This window comes from Lethenteron reissneri, unplaced genomic scaffold, assembly GCF_015708825.2.
Source record: "Lethenteron reissneri isolate LAM-NWPU_2019-01 unplaced genomic scaffold, ASM1570882v1 scaffold_1516, whole genome shotgun sequence".
Lineage (NCBI taxonomy): Eukaryota > Metazoa > Chordata > Hyperoartia > Petromyzontiformes > Petromyzontidae > Lethenteron > Lethenteron reissneri.
In genome coordinates, this window is record NW_026891241.1 from 24909 (window position 1) to 44251 (window position 19343).

Consider the following 19343-nt stretch of genomic DNA (forward strand, 5'->3'; position numbering starts at 1 on the left):
GGCGCCGCGCAGTTCATTTATTTCTATCGCAAAACACCAACATCCTTCGCGCCTCTTGGAACCCCGCGTCAAGATGACAACAACAACAAGAAGCAGCAACGTTTAGACTATATATAAACCACAACAAGTCGTCTTGTGAACCCATACAAGCGCGTAACAACGACTGCTTCATCACTCAAAGCTGCTCTAGAGGAGTTGTACACCCCGAGCTGTCGCTGCTGTTCAGTGGCCTCAAATACAACGTGTCGCTCCGGGTGATCGCTACAAAGTGTGACCTGTCTTCTTGGTTCTTTCGGTAAAGTCACGTAGAAGGGAAGTAATACAATAATAAAAATAAAACAATTAAATACAATTCTCACGACGTTTCGGCCACACGTCGTGAGAATTGTATTTTATTTTGTTTTATTTTTATTATTTTACTAGCTGTACTACCCGGCTTCGCCCGGGACTTGTATCCACCACGGCCGGCCGCCTTTGTCTCCCCAGTGGCGATGTTAATACGCCACACCAGTTACTCGTTTGAGGCTGAGTCGACCTATGTGAGGTTCAAATAATCTTGATCGGTGGTGGCCATGAGCGGGAATCTAACTCGGTTCGCCGGGTTGGTAGCGCAGCGTAGCGTTAACCACTACACCCACCGCTCCTCACACACACAGACGCACACACAGACACACGCAGAAACACACAGACAGACACAGACAGACACAAAGACAGCACGCTAACCACTACACTACCGCTCCCCACACACCACACACGCAGACACACACACAGAACACACACACAGACAGACACACACACACAGACACACAGACAGCACGCTAACCACTACACTACCGCTCCCCACACACCACACACGCACACACACAGACACACACACAGACACACACACAGACACACACACACAGACACACACACACAGACACACACACACAGACACACACAGGCAGCACGCTAAGCACTACACTACCGTTCCTCCTACACCCCACACACGCACACACACAGACACACACACACAGACACACACACAGACACACACACACAGACACACACACACAGACACACACACACACACATAGACACAGGCAGTACGCTAAGCACTACACTACCGTTCCCCCTACACAACACACGCGCGCGCGTCCATAGGTACACATACACGCGCTTGCTGCAGACACACACATACACACACATACATAACCGCACATACACACAAACACATACACACACATGCATACACACAAACATACACATACATACAAACACACACATACATACACACAAACACATACACAATACACACACACATACATACAGACACACACATACATACACACAAACACATACAGACACATACATACACACATACATACAGACACACAGACATACACATAAACACATACACACATAGTCATGACCCGGCTTTGCCCGGGACTTGTATCCACCACGCCCGGCCGCCTTTGTCTCCCCAGTGGCGATGTTAATACGCCACACCAGTTACTCGTTTTGAGGCTGAGTCCCTCCCTCGCCACTCTGCCTCCCTCGCCACTCTGCCTCCCTCGCCAGTCTGTAGAGGACGTGAAATTTGTATGAATTTACCTCAGAGTGGCGTGTTGGGTGTCGAGGCCTAGCACCGTGCACAAGCCTCCCGCCTTGCCTGATTTTCCCACCCGGCGAACGCTGGGTACGGGTGCCGGTCCCCCCCCCCCCCCGCGCTATTAAAAATGGCGTCCACCCCGCGGAGAAAAGTTGCTACTCGTTGCCAGGGGCAACCGCCGTCCAATGAAAGCGGCGAAGGCGTGGCTAGCCGTTGCCAGGGGCAACCGCCGTCCAATGAAAGTGCAGTCCACACACACACACACAGACACACAGACATGAACGATTTTATATATATAGATTATTTCCTTCTACGTGATGACTTTACCGAAAGAACCAAGAAAATGTATTAAATGTTTAATTAATTGCCAAACGGCCAATTAATTAAATAGGCCGGAAGTCTTCTTTAATTAATTGTCAAGCAGCCAATGGGAAGCCGCGTGGTGTGAGGGGGCGTGGCCGGCGTTGAACCAATCAGCGGACGTTTCTGATACTTTTGTCAGCGACCAATCAGGGAGCGGCGTCTCCGAGTCACGTGTTGCTCCTGCGGCGCTCGACGTGGTGACTGTCGGAGGAAGAGGGTGGTGGTTGTTGTTTGTGTTGTTGTTTGTGTTGTTGTTGTACACTACTAGTATATATAGTAGAGAGTGTGTAAGTGGTGGTGAGTGTTGTGTTGTTGTTTGTGTTGTTGTTGTACACTACTAGTATATAGTAGAGAGTGTGTGAGTGGTGGTGAGTGTTGTTGTTGTTTGTGTTGTTGTTTGTGTTGTTGTTTGTGTTGTTGTTGGTATCCGACATGAGCTTGACCCGTCAAGAGGCCTACACGGCGCTGGGACTTCCCTATGGTGAGTCGCGTGGACACACAGACAATGGTCCCCCAGGTAGCCTTGGCAGACTGCAGGGGCAAGTGCTGCTAGTAGCGAGTAGCAACACAGACAAAGGTCCCCCAGGTAGCCTCTAACAGACTGTAGGGGCAAGTGCTGTTAGCGAGCACCTATGAAGGCTACCGGCACTGTGGCACACGAGGGGGGTGGGTGGCCAGCACCACGCCCGGCCGCCTTTGTCTCCCAACACGTACAGTACTCGGGCTTTCGTGACCGATATCCATGTTTGGGGGTAAGATCGCGTAAATATCAATGTGTCTCGATTTAAAGCTTCTTTCGTGACTGCAGGGATTCATCTTCTTGGTTCTTTCGGTAAAGTCATCACGTAGAAGGGAAATAATAAAATAATAAAACATAATAAAATGCAATTATCACGACGTTTCGGCCACAACGCAAGCAGCCGTCCTCAGGTGAAGAACAGGTCTGTCGGAAAGACAGTGTCAGACGCTGTCTTCCCGACAGACCTGTTCTTCACCTGAGGACGGCTGATTGCGTTGTGACCGAAACGTCGTGAGAATTTTATAATGTTTTATTTTTATTATTTTATTATTTCCCTTCTACGTGACTTTACCGAAAGCACCAAGAAGACGAGTCATTGATCGGAATAGAAATGTGGGTCACGCCACGTCAATAATCATCTGCCTAGATGTGTACGTGTGCTCTGTGTTGTTTGCGATAGTTTTGCTGCGTTGAATCGCCACGTTTGTTGGCTATCATTTGTGGCCACATGGCTTCTGACAAAGAGGCTAACAGCTCGGTTTGTCTATGCCTGGTAAGATACAAAAAAATTAACCCGTAAAAACAAAGTTTTTCACTCTAAATCCTTTATATGCGTGGCGGCTAGAGTCCTCTCGTCCTCTGGCTTGAGATGGCTGCCACCTATGGGTCAGATGATTGCATTGCAGCATTAAGTAATTGGTAATTAAATATATTTTTTTCCTAAAAAGTGTAAAATTTTGGAATTTTATTTCACGAAAATTAATTGTCACGCACAACGAGTCTGTGTGCAAAATGTCAGCTCGATTGGATCACGGGAAGTGGGTTAAAAAACGACCGAAAGATTTGCACGGTTATAAGCGCGCAAGCAAGCAAGTGAACTTAATATAAAGGATTTACAAAGTTTTTCACTATAAATCCTGTATATGCGTGGCATCGGTTTTATTTTATTATTCATTTCTGTTTTTCTTAAGTAAGAGTTTAATTTTTATCACATTGGTATTTTAAATTAAATATGAAAAATAAAAATTCCTAAAAAGTGGAAAATTTTGGAAAGCATTTTTCACGAAAATTCATTGTCACGCACAACGAGTCTGTGTGCAAAATGTCAGCTCGATTGGATCACGGGAAGTGAGTTAAAAAACTACCGAAATATTTGCACGGTCGTAAGCGCGCAAGCAAGCAAGTGAACTTAATATAAAGGATAAAAAAAATAGTTTGTTGGTATTTGCATATTTATTTATTTTTAAAGTGATTTGTTTACATTACCTGTACAATGCTTTGCACTCGTGTTGTTGTGTTGTTTGTTGTTGCATTCTGGACGTCTTTGAAAAGGAGCTTTATGGCTGTTGTATAGATTAGATCTTGAAAAAGAATAAAACGTAAGAAAAATCCAATGGAAATGTACAAATGTGCCATTTTACGGATCTGTCAATGTATGTTATTGAGCGGTGTTTTGTGTGCCACGTGTTTAATGGAAGCTTGCTGTCATGCACAGGAGCCCCTGAAGCAGAAATTAAATCCGCATACAAGAAGCTTGCCCTGGAATGGCATTCAGATAAGAATAATCACAGCAGTGACACTGCTGCCATTGTGAGTAGCAAGGAGTGCTTGGTATAGTTTATTTTAATGTGATGGAACGTATGCTAGTATTTGACATTTTCTGATCTGTACTCATGCTTGGTGAAATACAATTGAACAGCATTGTACTGGTTCTAAATATCAGCATCGTTGTCATATTTGTGCACTTTGAGCATTGTACATTGATACTGGTAGGGACCGCCTGGTTACACCAGCCCACAGGGGATTATTGTGTCCGTCGTGCAGGGAGGGGCTGGGTGGGATGGGAGAGGTGGGGCTGGGTGGGGAGGGGCTGGTCACCCCGTGGTTCCCTTATAAAACTCAACGTTTAACCTACTCACGCCGGCTTGTGCCCGCCCTCACAGTCGGGTATATTTGCGGAATACACCACGCCGCCGTTGACCCTGCAGGCCATTGACGGAGCAACCCAGCGTTCCTAGCAGCTCCCTCCGCAGCAGGAATGTGTTAAATGGGTTGTTCAAATAGCACATCACGTATGAATGCACCAACAAGGCGGTTTGCTTGAGAGAACATTGATTTTGCAGAGATCGCTATTCCATGGGGTCCAAGTCCAGAAGCACTTAATTAATCTTGAAACCGATGTTGGTCTTGGTAAATAAAACACTTTTGTAAGTGAAATCTAATCGTGGAGTAAAGACACCTACACATCCTAAAGTGATCAAGGCCAATATTGATCACATTGAGAGCCTCAATATACTTGCCTCCACCGCAAACCGGCTCAAGTCGACAGCTGCGAGTCACGCCGGCCGTGTTGCTGCTGCATGGGGGTCTCTTGGCAGCTGATTGGCTGGTGCAGTTGCTGTGATGTCATCATCCCGAGGAAACCGCTGCCTACAGCTTTGCAGTTTGCCGAGGACTCCAACATTTTCTTTGAATTATAATCCGTTTTCTTTTACGTGAGAGCTGTCACATGTCACAATCACAGGCTGCCAAGCCCATGACGCACTTGACAGGCACTGACGTTGTTCAATCCCACAAGTTGCTGCAGCTGAACACAACGTGGAATAATGCACATCGTTTCTGTCAAAACTATAATTTCCTTTTGTACGATACAGAGATTTCAGCAAGCTACAGGAGCATACCAACTCCTTGCTGCGGAGAAAACGGAGGCTCACATGAGCTTGGTAAGCCACCAATAAAATGAATGTGAATGCGTGTAATGCAACACTTATACTCTAATATCGTAGATTTGTTTTTAAAACGTGTTGTGGTTGATCAGTCAATGTTAGCGTCTCGTTGTATGATGTACCTTCTTCAGGAGGACATACTGGATTTATTGAACGTGATGTTTTTTGGAGCTATGGGTGGATTCCCATTTCATCGTCAGCGTTTTGGTGAGTGAACAAACAAACAAAGAATCGTGTACACTACCAGCTCAATGATTATTATGTTTTTCTCTTAATAATCTAATGACCCTACATGCGAAGCACATTTTGAATAATCGATCCAGAAAGACCTCGGGTCAAAATCTATTTGCCACACGATTCAAGTTCTGTGCCAAGGGCCAAATTAACTTTCTTACTCCTTAAAAATGTAAGAACAATACATGCTAATGTATACATTTTATTATAAAACTATAGTATTCTTCTAAATTCCTAAACTATGTATTTGGATATTCTTGGTTATTTCGGTGAAGTCATGTAGAAGGGAAATCGCTATCCGTGGTGCTGACGTTGGGAAAAACCGACACTTTTTTCTAATTTTCTTGCTGTGGATTTCACACCTGATGATGATTACTTGTCTTCTTGGTTCTTGCGGTAAAGTCACGTAGAAGGGAAGTAACAAAATAATAAAAATAAAACATAATAAAATAATTCTCACGACGTTTCGGCCACAACGCAAGCAGCCGTCCTCAGGTGAAGACAGGTCTGTCGAGGCATTCAGCGTTTTTTTTTTCGTTTTTTTTTTCTTTTAGACGCTGTTGCCTCGACAGACCTGTCTTCACCTGAGGACGGCTACTTGTGTTGTGGCCGAAACGTCGTGAGAATTATTTTATTATGTTTTTTTTTTATTATTTGATGGTTTCCCTTCTACGTGACTTTACCGAAATAACCAAGAAATATGAATCCCTGCAGTAACGAAAGCTTTAAATCGAACTTTATGTATTTGGATATTTGGAATAGACTATGTTTTGTTGTTTGTTACCACCTGTATTTGTTTTAAAAGTAATTATGTTCGTGCAGTGGGAGATTGCCTGAATACAAAAACAATCAAGGGAATCCATTGACAGTGGGCTGCACAAGTAAAAAAAACATCATTGTAAAAAAGATATTAAAGTTGACAAACGCTTGTGGTTTCTTTGTGAATAAGAATGTGGTTGTGTTTGAGTCACATTCACACAGGAGGCATTTGAAGTCTTAAGATGCATGAGATTTGCTGGAAGTTTGTAGAAATGCTTTGTGGAAATGCTTTCCAGTGTACGTCATTTAAATTCATGTTTGCTGTTTGTGGACCTTGTCACCAACAGCCAATGACCAAACATTTTTCAGTTTGAACATTTGAATTCCCATAGAATTAAGTCTTGGGAATGTAATGCCTTGTAGCTCATAGGCAGGATACTTTACATGAATTACATGCGAATCTCAACGGGCTGGCGTACGTGTGCCTGTACACCGCATGCTGTATTAATTTCAACTGAACTTTGAACATTTCACCACCGCCAATCCCACCCTTGACAGTATTCTCCAATGGAGATCGAGACAAGTTTTGCATCTCGGATGACGGCAATGTGGATGACCTGTTGAACCCAAGCGGGGGTTCTCACGAACCCAGCGCCTATCCCTGCCAGAGCAGCCGTGAACCCTGCCATGGCACGCAAGCCAGCAGCAGCAGCAGTAACACCTCCACAGCTCACACGGTACGTAGAGCAGAGGTTGCAAATGAGTTTTGATTCCTTACCCGTACCCGGCCGCACCAGGGTCGCAAACGGGTACCCTACCCGTACCCGGCCGGGTACGGGTAGGGTACAAGTATCGGGTACCTGATTGCGACCTCTGGGATGAAGCCACGTTGCAGGCGCGGGTGGGTTGATTCTAGGCACTTGAATTGTGAGAAGAGACAAGACGTTGGGAAATGAGCGACACACAGTTACTCACCAGTGACTCACGGCCTACCCGTACCCGTACCCGGCCGCACCAGGGTCGCAAACGGGTACTCGTACCCGTATCCAGTCCAGTCGGGTACGGGTAGCCGGGTATTGGGTAGGGTACGGGTATCAGGTAGGGTACGGGTATCGGGTACCCGGTTGCGACCTCTGACGTAGAGTCAGTCGAGGTACGTAGCTAACGTTGCCATATTTATGGTTTTTATTTGGACGTGTGCTATAATGAATTTGTCTTGAAACTAACTAACGGGGGGGGGGGGGGGGGGGGGGTAGTGCATGAATAATATTTTCTTAGTTCATAGCCTGCAATGGAGAAACTTCACAACATGAAGCCCTCTTAAGTGATTTTCAGCTAAACCTTGCTTTTGTGTAAAACCATTTCAACACGGTAACAATGTGTAGCTATGTCATTGCTATGATGATTGTTCAAATTGTCTGGTGTTTACTTACAGGAAGCAAATCATAATGCAGCAGATCTTTTCCAGGAAGAGGAAAATGCAAAAACGAAGACTGAGACTAAACAGAAGGTTTGTTTTGCAGATTTATCATGAACCATATATCCTTAGGTGTCCTTTATGCAATGTAAAGCATGTTTATATTATTGGAAGATTTGTTTTCAAAGGTGCGGTCAAGTGTTTTTGCTTTGCATCTGAAGTTATGCGTACCTCCTGGTTACATTCGGGTCTCATGTTTAAAACGAATTGTCAAACCAGATAAAACCAATGAATACAGAAAACATTCTCTGCAAATAACTCCACCTGAAATACTATTGTGTTACGGACAGAGTAAATTCCCTTGCAGTAAATGTCGTTCACCATCTGAGTAAATAACAACACAGAAGGACTCTTTGGTTCTTTCGGTAAAGTCACGTATAAAGATAAAATAATACATTTAATAATTGCATACGACTTTTCGATTGCAACACAAGCAATCGTCATCAGGTATAAATGAAATAGAAACACAAATCTAGTATACTTAGAAATGTAATGTAATACAACAGAGAGTCGGATAACATAACAGTCAACACCCCACCTGGTTGATTACGTTCTTCCTGAGAATGCTAAATTTGAGAGAGAGATAAAACACAGAACCAGAGACATATAGACAGACATATAAGCAGAGACAGACATCACAGAGATACATAGAGAGAGACAACACAGAGACACACAGAGATACACACAGAGAGAGACACAACATAGACACACAGACAGACATATAAGCAGACAGATATCACAGAGATACATAGAGAGAGACACACAGAGACACACACAGAGACACACAACATAGACACACAGACAGACATATAGGCAGACAGATATCACAGAGATACATAGAGAGAGAGAGCTAACATAGGCACACAGAGAAACTACGCCTCTGTGTCGAGGCCTTATACGTGGCTTTACCGAAACAACCAAAGAATAATTCCCGCAGTCACGAAAGCTACAAATTAAGTTTGTATTAAAGAATGTTATTCACGTAGGATATTTTTTTTCTACATAATTGTTTGGAAATATAAATGCGTAATGCATTTACTTAAGTGTCGATGCTTTTTTGTTTTTGAAGCTTTACTGTTTATAATATAATATTTATCTGTAATTAACACGCAAGTATTTGAAGCCGGCCTTGCCTTCTATCTACAATAATACTGGTAGGAACGAAGTGAACCAGCCTACAATAGATTATATCGTCCGTCCGTCCGATGTCCGATTAGGTGTAGCAACATCGCCCCCTACTGCAAACACTTGGCAGGACCCTACAAAAACCTTTAGACTCAGTGGGGCTTTCCTGGCTAAACAAGTGTAACATTCCCTTATAATTCCCTGAGATAGTTTTTAATTAAAACATTTAAATTAAAAATTAACTCACAGCGGCCTAAAGCCTACAGCTAGGCCTAAAGCCTAGAACTAGGCCTCAAACTCTCCCTTCGTATTGTACCCCCGCCATTTCATGTTATTATGGACATTCATTTGTTCGCTCCTACCAGCCCACCCCGCAGGGACCTGTTTACATAAACGGGCGCCGTTATTTTTTTCACGTAAAAACTTGTTGACTGTCCGCAGAGGCGGAGGGAGAGAAAGCGGCAAGAGAGAGGAAGGAAAGAGCGGCACGAGAAGCCGGAAGACGACGACGGAGAGGTGCGTTTGTCTAACGCCGTTACAGCCCAATGGAGTTGATGTGGCGCTAGCCGCTAATTATCGTGAATGGGGGCGGAGGGGGTGTCCATGTGGAGTGACGTCACCTGGGGGCGGGGCCATGTGGAGTGACGTCACATGGGGGCGGGGGCCTCATGTGGAGTGACGTCACCACGAGTGACGTCACACGGGGGGGGGGGTCCTCATGTGGAGTGACGTCACCTGGGGGCGTGTCTATGTGGAGTGACGTCATCATGAGTGACCAACACAAATATGTCTACAAGGTCGTATAAGAATGAGATCAGGTTCACAACTTCAAAGCCTCCGTTGTCCTCTTCACGTTATTGATCAATGCCGACAAGCAGCTTTTCAAACGAGCAAATTACCGACTATAATCACCCAGAAATGTCTGTCCATCCCACGATTACACTGCGTATTATTTGGTCGGTGTTGTTTTCCCACTCGCTCTTTCTGTCAATGACGTGTGCTTCTTAATCTAATCTTGTGCGTAATGCAACCTCGTCTTATTCTTAGGTTTTTTCGGTAAAGTCACCAGGTAGGTAAAAACATTAAAATTAATAAAAGTAAAATAAAATAAAAATCACGACGTTTCGGAGGCAACACAAGCTTCCGTCTTCAGGTGGAACCGTCACAGCCACGACAGCTGTATCAAGTAGATGTGTTGCCTCTGAAACGTCGTGATTTTTATTTTATTTTAATTTTATTAATTTTTGTGTTTTTACCTACATGGTGACTTTACCGAAAAAACCTAAGAATATGAATCCTTGCAGTCACGAAAGCTTTAAATCTAGAAGCAACTTCGTCTGTTGTTGTCATCCTGAGCGAGCTGCGCTAACTGCACCGCTTGCTCTCCCCGTAGGCTCCCGCCAGCGCTGTACCCCAGGAACCACGTCTTGACACGTTAACTCGACGCAGCATAAAGATTGCAAGTAAGGTTCATCTACACCATTGGAACCTCATTTGCCAGTAAAAAACGTGATAATTGGTTTTTTACCCTTCTATCTGGCAACAAAACTGACACTTTTTTTTTTAACAAGGAGTCATGTTTGCATAGACCACAATACCTGCAGTCATAATGCAAACAAAAAACATAACTCTGATAATGTGCACTGTCCTTGAAGTTGAGTTGTGTGCCTTTTGGCGTCATCTGGTCCAACCCATGTGAGACTAGGCTCTAAGGAAAGCTGTCTCGGGTGTGGACCAATCAACTTCAAGGACAGTGCACACATCAGAGTTGTGTTTTTTGTTTGCATTATGACTGCAGGTATTGTGTTCTATGCAAACACGACTCCTTGTGTAATAAAAGGACTTAGACACTTCTTACTGACTCCGTGTCCTTTATTTGGGGTTCGCGTTCTCCTTCCCACACGGCACTCCTCCTGAGACTCTCTCCCTGGCAGCCCCACATCTGCCTTCGCTCCCGTAGCCTTCCACGCTCCTGCAGCTCCGCTGCAGGCTCTTGGTGCAGCCCTCCGGCTGCCCCCACAGCAGCTCCATCGCTGCTCCCTGTTCCTCCGTGCGTGGCGATCTCGCCACCTCCCAAGTTAGCCCTTCGTGGCCTCTATGGCTACCTCGCCATCTCCAACCTCAATCCTCCATTCTCTCTTCCACCCCGCTGGCTGGCGCCGTCATGAGCCCCTCAGCCACCAGGCTGAGGCACGGCGACCACCCAACGTGTTCACCACCCTTCACTCCCCCGACTGACCCAGATAGCTTCCTGTCTCCCCGCTATAACTTCTCCCCCACGTCACCCTGACTCCTCCCTCTCGGATCGTCATATCCGCCCCGCCCATTTACGCCCGCATTACACTACCCTCCCCTGTAGAGAAAATCCCAGCCGTCCTCGGCTGAAACAGAACAAAATAATGCGGGCGAAGGCATCACAATCAGGAGTCCCCCAGACACAACGGAGATTATAACAACAACAACACAAGCAACGAAAGGGGAGGTATCAGGAACTGGAACAGAACACCGGCCTGTCCTCCGCACAACAACAACAAGAATAAGAATGGCACAATGAACAACAACGGCAACTGACACGCAAGAACGGCCAACGCGCACAACCCAGAATGTGATGTTTTAGTGCGTGTCCATGTTGCAGTTCCATCCGCTCGGCTCAAGTCCAACGTCAAAGAGCAAGTGGTAGAGCAGAATGACGAACGGTGCTCAATTGCTCCTTCAAGTCCTCATCCAGCTAGCACACCAGGTAACACCCAGTGCGACGGGAGCTGAAGAATCTGTGACGAGAAGGAGAATCCAATCCCCTGAGGCACAGCACAACAACGCACATCCGCATGTCGTACACGACAGCCACCCGGCCTCAGGGTAGTGGAGATGATGTAAATCCAGCCCGCTTAAAAAAACTCCCCATAAATACCCAAAATAACGCAATGGATGCCCCAGTATTTACATTTTAACAACAATATTATTTACACGTGACAACAACAACAACAAAATTCCCTGCTCTTACCCACCAGCAGTCCTCCCTTGAGGACCAGCACAGACATCGCACGTACACAGCATGTACCCACGGTCACTCTCAGCAACCCAACAAAACACCTAATCGCACACCCTCGCGTGGAGAGAGCCACGCTCCCCAGCGGTGACGTTTAACTCGCCGTAACCCTCACCGTGGTCGTCAACCCACAGCAACATCCATTTACCATACTCTCGGCTAGTGCCATTTCGGGGATGAGCAGCACTCGGCCATGCTCCTCCCTTACTATCCCATCAGCGATGGACACACCAGCCTCGTATAGTCTGATGCTTTATAGCCCAGGGAAGGTTCATCCCCCCGGCAATGCCAGACCCCCTGTACTCCCCCCACGGGGCAATGTTCTCTTATAGAGACAATAACACCCTAACCCAGATCCCGTGAGCCCCCGGCACACCAGGTTCAGTCTGCCACCGCACAACTGAACCATGACTCCCCGAGCCATATGAGCACATGGCCCATTAGTTTAAGACATACCACGGAGGTTTCGCCTCCGGGCTGTCAGGTCAGCCATCAGCCATAGGCCGATGTGACCACAACTCGTGCATCACCCAATCAACAATGGCAGGCATAACAGATGGAATATTTGCCCCACCCCGGTTTTTCCCGCGCGCTCAAAATGGCGTCCCCCTTCGCCCAGCGCGTTCGCGCAATCTCTCGCGCGCACTCAAAATGGCGGCCCTTTCCGCAAAGCGCATCGTCGCCATACCCCGCGTGCGCACAAAATGGCGGCCCAACGTGCGAACACGTGGCCAACGTGCGAACACGTGGCCAGAAAATGGCGGCCCAACGTGCGAACACGTGGCCAGTTTTCTCCATTCGTGCACCCCAGCTTCCCTATGCTGGGGGTCACAAAATGCATCCCCCGTCTTATTGTAACAACCCCAACAACGATAGACGCACAGCCCCAGCTTGCTGCGCGCAGCAGTCATATCGGGGAATTTTTAACCAATATTTTACCAACCACATTAGTTACACAACCCAACTCGCAAAGCAACTCGTGGCTGCATGCAATCAACCAATACACGACGCCACTTGGCGCCCATTTACGATCCCATTAGCATTAACATCTAAGCCACCCACAACGGCGTCATCGCGCACCCTCATTTTCAAAAAGCTCAATTACCCCTATAATATACACGCAATCTCGTGTGCACAACACCCATACAACCAAATTTTTGGGTCCCCCTCCAATTTGTTACCAATTTCCAACAAGTACGCACAATATAATAACAATCTCAATTCCAATAGTCAACCACTGCATCGCACCCCATAACCATACAGAACGGTATAACAGCACATGCAATCAGCATATCGCGATCACACGTGTACATTTAAGCACAATAGCAAGCAGATCTGCAGGCAACCAACACACCATTAATCCTGTCGTAACTTTGCAGCAACAACACAATTATTCTCTCTCTTGCAACAATCGCATCGCACACAGCACCTCGCAGCACAATACACCAAAAAAATATATATACTTTTTTTCAATTAAGCCCATCACACAAGGTAACCCACAAATAATACAGCGCAAGATACCCGACGCTCCCAAGTTAATAATTAACTTCACCATCAAGATAACAACTCCACGCAGCAGCGCACACACACAATTTGACACTCAGCAAATACAGCAGACTCTCCGTCCATTCTCAACACCCGCACACACTTATATTGACACCAAGCAACAAGCAGATAGCGCGTTCATCGTTATTACACACATATACACACAGTCCGAACCGCGCTCCGCACAATCGAGCCATAAGAGAAAACCAAAATAGCCCCCCGGCCCTCGAAAGATGAGTGAGGTGTGTGTTAAGGCCGGGTGCGTATCGTTATGACTCGCCCGGGGCTGCAGCAAGAAGAGGACGGCAGGGTGGCAACTTGAGACGCCTCGCAGAACTCGTTCGGCGACTTGACGGCTCCGTTGTCACGCACCCGAGCCAGGACGGGAAGCTCCCGCCCCAGCAGCTGCAGCATCGGCGTCTTCTCCTCGCAGCACCCCCTCGAAAAACAGCAGCTCGCAGCAGGCTGCTCACCCCGCGGCACCTCCAGATGGCAGCGCAAGGCTGCCTCTCCGCCGCGATGTTGAAGATGGCGGCGTCCTCCCGCCGCGGTGAAGACAAGATGGCGGCTTCCCGCCGTTTCTCCCCTGCCACGCCCAAGATGGCGTCTTCGTGCCACGTGGCAATGGCGCTGGCAGCGCAGGAAAGGCAGAGGCCTGCGGATCACCACCGGGCCTCCCCGACGTCGTCCTCGGCGTGGTGAACTCACACAGTTGCGCCAGCACGATTTTCAAGGTCCCCATCTGCATCGCTATCTGTCTCCATCGTAAGTTGGCGTCCTCCGGCACAGACAGGTCCACCGACGCGGCGACACCTTGCTCACCCGGACCCGTACTCGTTCCAGAACGGATCTCCTCTTCCATCGCAGGCAGGTCCACCGTCTGAGGAAGGTCGTCGTCGTCGGATAATGTAGCAGGAATATTCTTTTTTTCTTCTTTCTCTCAGTTGTTTTGAGATGCCGTTTCACTTCTGACTCCAGTGTAATAAAAGGACTTAGACACTTCTTACTGACTCCGTGTCCTTTATTTGGGGTTCGCGTTCTCCTTCCCACACGGCACTCCTCCTGAGACTCTCTCCCTGGCAGCCCCACATCTGCCTTCGCTCCCGTAGCCTTCCACGCCCCTGCAGCTCCGCTGCAGGCTCTTGGTGCAGCCCTCCGGCTGCCCCCACAGCAGCTCCATCGCTGCTCCCTGTTCCTCCGTGCGTGGCGATCTCGCCACCTCCCAAGTTAGCCCTTCGTGGCCTCTATGGCTACCTCGCCATCTCCAACCTCAATCCTCCATTCTCTCTTCCACCCCGCTGGCTGGCGCCGTCATGAGCCCCTCAGCCACCAGGCTGAGGCACGGCGACCACCCAACGTGTTCACCACCCTTCACTCCCCCGACTGACCCAGATAGCTTCCTGTCTCCCCGCTATAACTTCTCCCCCACGTCACCCTGACTCCTCCCTCTCGGATCGTCATATCCGCCCCGCCCATTTACGCCCGCATTACACTTGTACAAAAAGGTGTCAGTTTTGTTGCCAGATAGAAGGGTATCAAACCAATTATCAAGGTTGATCTATATTTTTGGTTCTTTCGGTAGAGTCACGTAGAAGGGAACAAATAAAATAATAGAGACATCTGCAAGTTGCAAGTGGCTCGCATTAATGTTATTTAGAGAGGCGTAGCGCCGTTCTTTTGAAAGGCATTATCCTCGCCGTGACACGACCGCACTATGATGGACGGTGCCAAACCATGTGCCAGGTGCCTCGTCAAGTCTTCAGGGCGAGAGACAAACCGTCATGGGAAAGGGTTACATTGCGTTATTTATTGTGTCCATAGCACGCATATCGTGTGATCCACAATTCATTTTAGATTTTGCCAAGTGACCTACAAATCTTCTTGCTTCTTTCGGTAAAGTCACGTAGAAGGGAAGTAATAAAATAATAATAATAAAATTTTTCTCACGACGTTTCGGCCACAACGCAAGTAGCCGTCCTCAGGTGAAAACCAGGTCTGTCGAGGCGACAGCGTCTGAATGAAACAGCACACGCGCTTGGAGCATGTATATAAGCTGGGTTGGAAGGAGGGAAGAAAGGGGGCGCCTTGAAAAAATAATATGCATATCAAGAGGAATTTAGCATATTTATGGGAAATGCAGGTATGTGATTAGTACTACTTATGCTCGTGCATTATGCAGAATTAGCAGCATCAAAGGGAGGGGGATAAGGGAAATGCAGGTATGTGATATGGGAAATGCAGGTATGTGATTAGTACTATTTATGGCCTACAAATGTTAACTTGCAACTTCGTCTTGTTCCCAAACAGTACAAGGTAATCGCTTGGTCAGAACACAGAGTTATGCAGAAGCCATTGACAAGTTTACCGACGCAATTAGCTTATGTCCGCGAGATCATCGGTAAGTCAACTCCCGTAGTGTAGTTTAACACGTAGGCTTTCGCGACCAATATTATTCATAATCAATGAGTTGATAAGTTAATGAGACGTCACCCTGCTGCTGCTGCTCTATGTAAGAACGGGAGACACAGCAGAGTCTCACCATTCTGGCGAATTGCCCGATGATGCTGGATGCAATTACCAGCGAAACGTCGTGCTCAAATTGTAAATGTTGTGGCTTCACGCTTCAACACACCGGTGGGCTAAAGCAGTGAACTATTTGTCTTTTGTCAACGTGACACTTTTTTGCTGATTGGCCGTGTCGGGTGGTGGAGGGTTAAGACACATTTATAAATAACGCGATCTAAACCCAACAACGTTGATTATGAATCCCATAGTGTAACTTGACAATTTTTAAAGCAAAATTTGAATACTAATATTAACATTCCATGAGCATTAAACACTTCTATACAGCCAATTTGAGTTGATGGAAAGTAGCTTGGCAGTTCAACGTTGTGTGTGTGTGTGACAGGCATAATGCATTCTAAAGGCAAAATGTTGCGTGATAAAGTTGGCAGGATGGGAACATCACAGCGAGTTACGACTTAAACTGCTTGATGACGTCTTTCCAATGATTGCCGAGTTTGTACCCATCCTCTCGGTTGAAACTGTGTCTGTATATATGGATGGCTTCATGAACAAATCTTTGTTGATAGCCAGTGCGCGTACAAAGTACCTTCATCTTAGAGAAATCGTGTGAGCCCACCGCATTGAAACAATGATCAGCCACGGCCGACGCGTTGATCCTGCCGTGTTTCAGATCCGCCTCATGCTCACGAACACGGTCCGAGACGCCAGGGTACTGCATATCCATATTCTTAGGTTTTTTAGGTAAAGTCACCAGGTAGGTAAAAACATTAAAATTAATCAAAGTAAAATAAAATAAAAATCACGACGTTTCGGAGGCAACACAAGCTTCCGTCTTCAGGTGGAACCGTCACAGCCACGACAGCTGTATCAAGTAGATGTGTTGCCTCCGAAACGTCGTGATTTTTATTTTATTTTAATTTTATTAATTTTAATGTTTTTACCTACATGGTGACTTTACCGAAAAAACCTAAGAATATGAATCCTTGCAGTCACGAAAGCTTCAAATCTAGAATTACTGCATATCCTTCACAGATGGGATCAGATTACGAATTTGACGTAGAGTTAAATGGAGCCTGGATCTTGTGTTTGCTCAAGATTTAGGAAATATTTTGGTGACCCCTGCTATGTATGGCAAGGTGATGGTTTTGATGGTTCTTTCCCAACGGTTGGGGTGAACGCTTTACGGATTGTGTGGTCCGAATATTCATTCATCTTGAGAGCTTGGTGTACGTGATAAAGTTCACTGGCTCGGTGATGATGGTCGGAGATACATGGAGCTCTATGGTGTAGCGTTTTGATAAGGGAATTCTTTTGGGATGGATGGTGGTGGGAGTCAGGTTTTAGATAAGCATCCGTATGGGCGGCTTTGCTGTAGACAGGGTGTCCCATTGAGCCATCAGTTCTCTTTTCGATTAAAACATCCAAGAATTCTAGATTTGAAGCTTTCGTGACTGCAAGGATTCATATTCTTATGTTTTTTCGATAAAGTCACGTAGGTAAAAAACCTAAGAATATACATCCAAGAATGGTAACTTGCCATACTTTTCCACCTCCATGGTGAATGTGATGGCTGGGTGTATGTAATTAATGTGCTTGAGGAATTGGTTCAGAGCTGGTAGGCCATGTGGCCAGATGACGAATGTGTCATTTGCGTACCTCTTCCACAAAGACGTGTAACTTTTTAACGTGTTGATCTGTTACCTACATGTTTCCAATCAGATGCAGACATTTTTTAATCCTTTATATTAAGTTCACTCGCTTGCTTGCTTGCGCGCTTACGACCGTGCACATTTTTCGGTCGTTTTTTAACCCACTTCCCGTGAGCCAATCGAGCTGACATTTTGCACACAGACTCGTTGTGCGTGACAATTTATTTTCGTGAAAATTTTTTTTCCAAAATTTGCTACTTTTTAGGAAAAAAAAATTTCATATTTAATTTAAAATAGCAATGTGATAAAAATGGAACTCTTACTCAAGAATAACAGAAATGAATAATAAAATAAAACCGATGCCACGCGTATAAAGGATTTATAGTGAAAAACTTTGTTTTTACGGGTTAATTTTTTAACGTGTTGATCTGTTACCTACATGTTTCCAATCAGACGCAGACATTTTTTCCGTCAACGTTCAGTGTGATTTCAAGAGTGTCTTATCCACATGGCCTAGTTCAATTCGGAGCAATCGAATTCTAAAGATGGTCTGTCAATTGGATTTGATTTCTCATCTGTGTCATTATTCACCAGATTTTATGGAAATCGGTCATTTTGTTTGGAACATCTTGGATTGTACACTGATGCCTTGTTCGATGCGGAGATCGCTATATATCTAAACCCAACATGGCCCCGGGGATACTTCAGACAAGCGCGGGCTTGCATTGGACTGAAGGTAAGGCTGCTGTGTTTGCAATCTTTGACAGTTCACGTGCAATTTGCATTACACCGTTGACTGGCTTTTTAAAGATAAAGGACTAATTACAGTAAAACCTTGGATTGCGAGCATAAATCGTTTGTAATCCAAAGCACTCGTATATCAAAGCACTCGTTGTTTATCAGTCGTGATCACGTGACAAAGCGTATACTATATGTACTGCTCGTATTGCAAGACGTCGCTCGTTTATCAAGTTAATATTTATTTTAAAATCCTTTATATTAAGTTCGCTTGCTTGCTTGCGCGCTTACGACCGTGCAAATCTTTCGGTCGTTTTTTAACCCACTTCCCGTGATCCAATCAAGCTGATATTTTGCACACAGACTCGTTGTGCGTGACAATTTATTTTCGTGAAAAAAAATTTCCATAACTTTACACTTTGTAGGAAATTTTTTTTTCATATTTAACTTAAAATGCTTGCGTTGTGGCCGAAACGTCGTGAGAATTATTTTACTATGTTTTATTTTTATTATTTTATTACTTCCCTTCTACGTGACTTTACCGAAAGAACCAAGAAGAGGAATCCCTGCAGTCACGAAAGCTTTAAATCGAAAAAATATATCACGTTTTATGTTTCATTTGTTTAATCGTGTTATCGTTGTTATTATTAGGACTTAGATTAAGATCTAATAACATTTTAGGTTTGAAATATGTAAAAGATGTGAAAATCCGAAGGGGTTCACACTTTTTCTCGACCCTGCAGAAGAAAAACAGCTTGTGGAGTATTTAGCTTTGTTCTAAATGTCCGTTTCAATTGCTCAGGAAGTCACGGAGTTATTCAC

General features: G+C 45.7%; 1 protein-coding gene across 1 annotated transcript; it reads left to right on the forward strand.

Annotated features, from left to right (window-relative positions):
* Window positions 1-1015: 1015 nt before the first annotated feature.
* On the forward strand, window positions 1016-18519 carry LOC133362527 (uncharacterized; the record flags this gene model as incomplete). The annotated part of the gene is made up of 10 exons (XM_061581474.1): window positions 1016-2435; window positions 4189-4283; window positions 5348-5416; window positions 5551-5626; window positions 6971-7149; window positions 7848-7922; window positions 9456-9530; window positions 10408-10477; window positions 15916-16006; window positions 18378-18519. Coding segments are annotated over exons 1-10 (921 nt in total), but the record flags the coding sequence as incomplete, so codon positions are not given.
* Window positions 18520-19343: the final 824 nt, after the last annotated feature.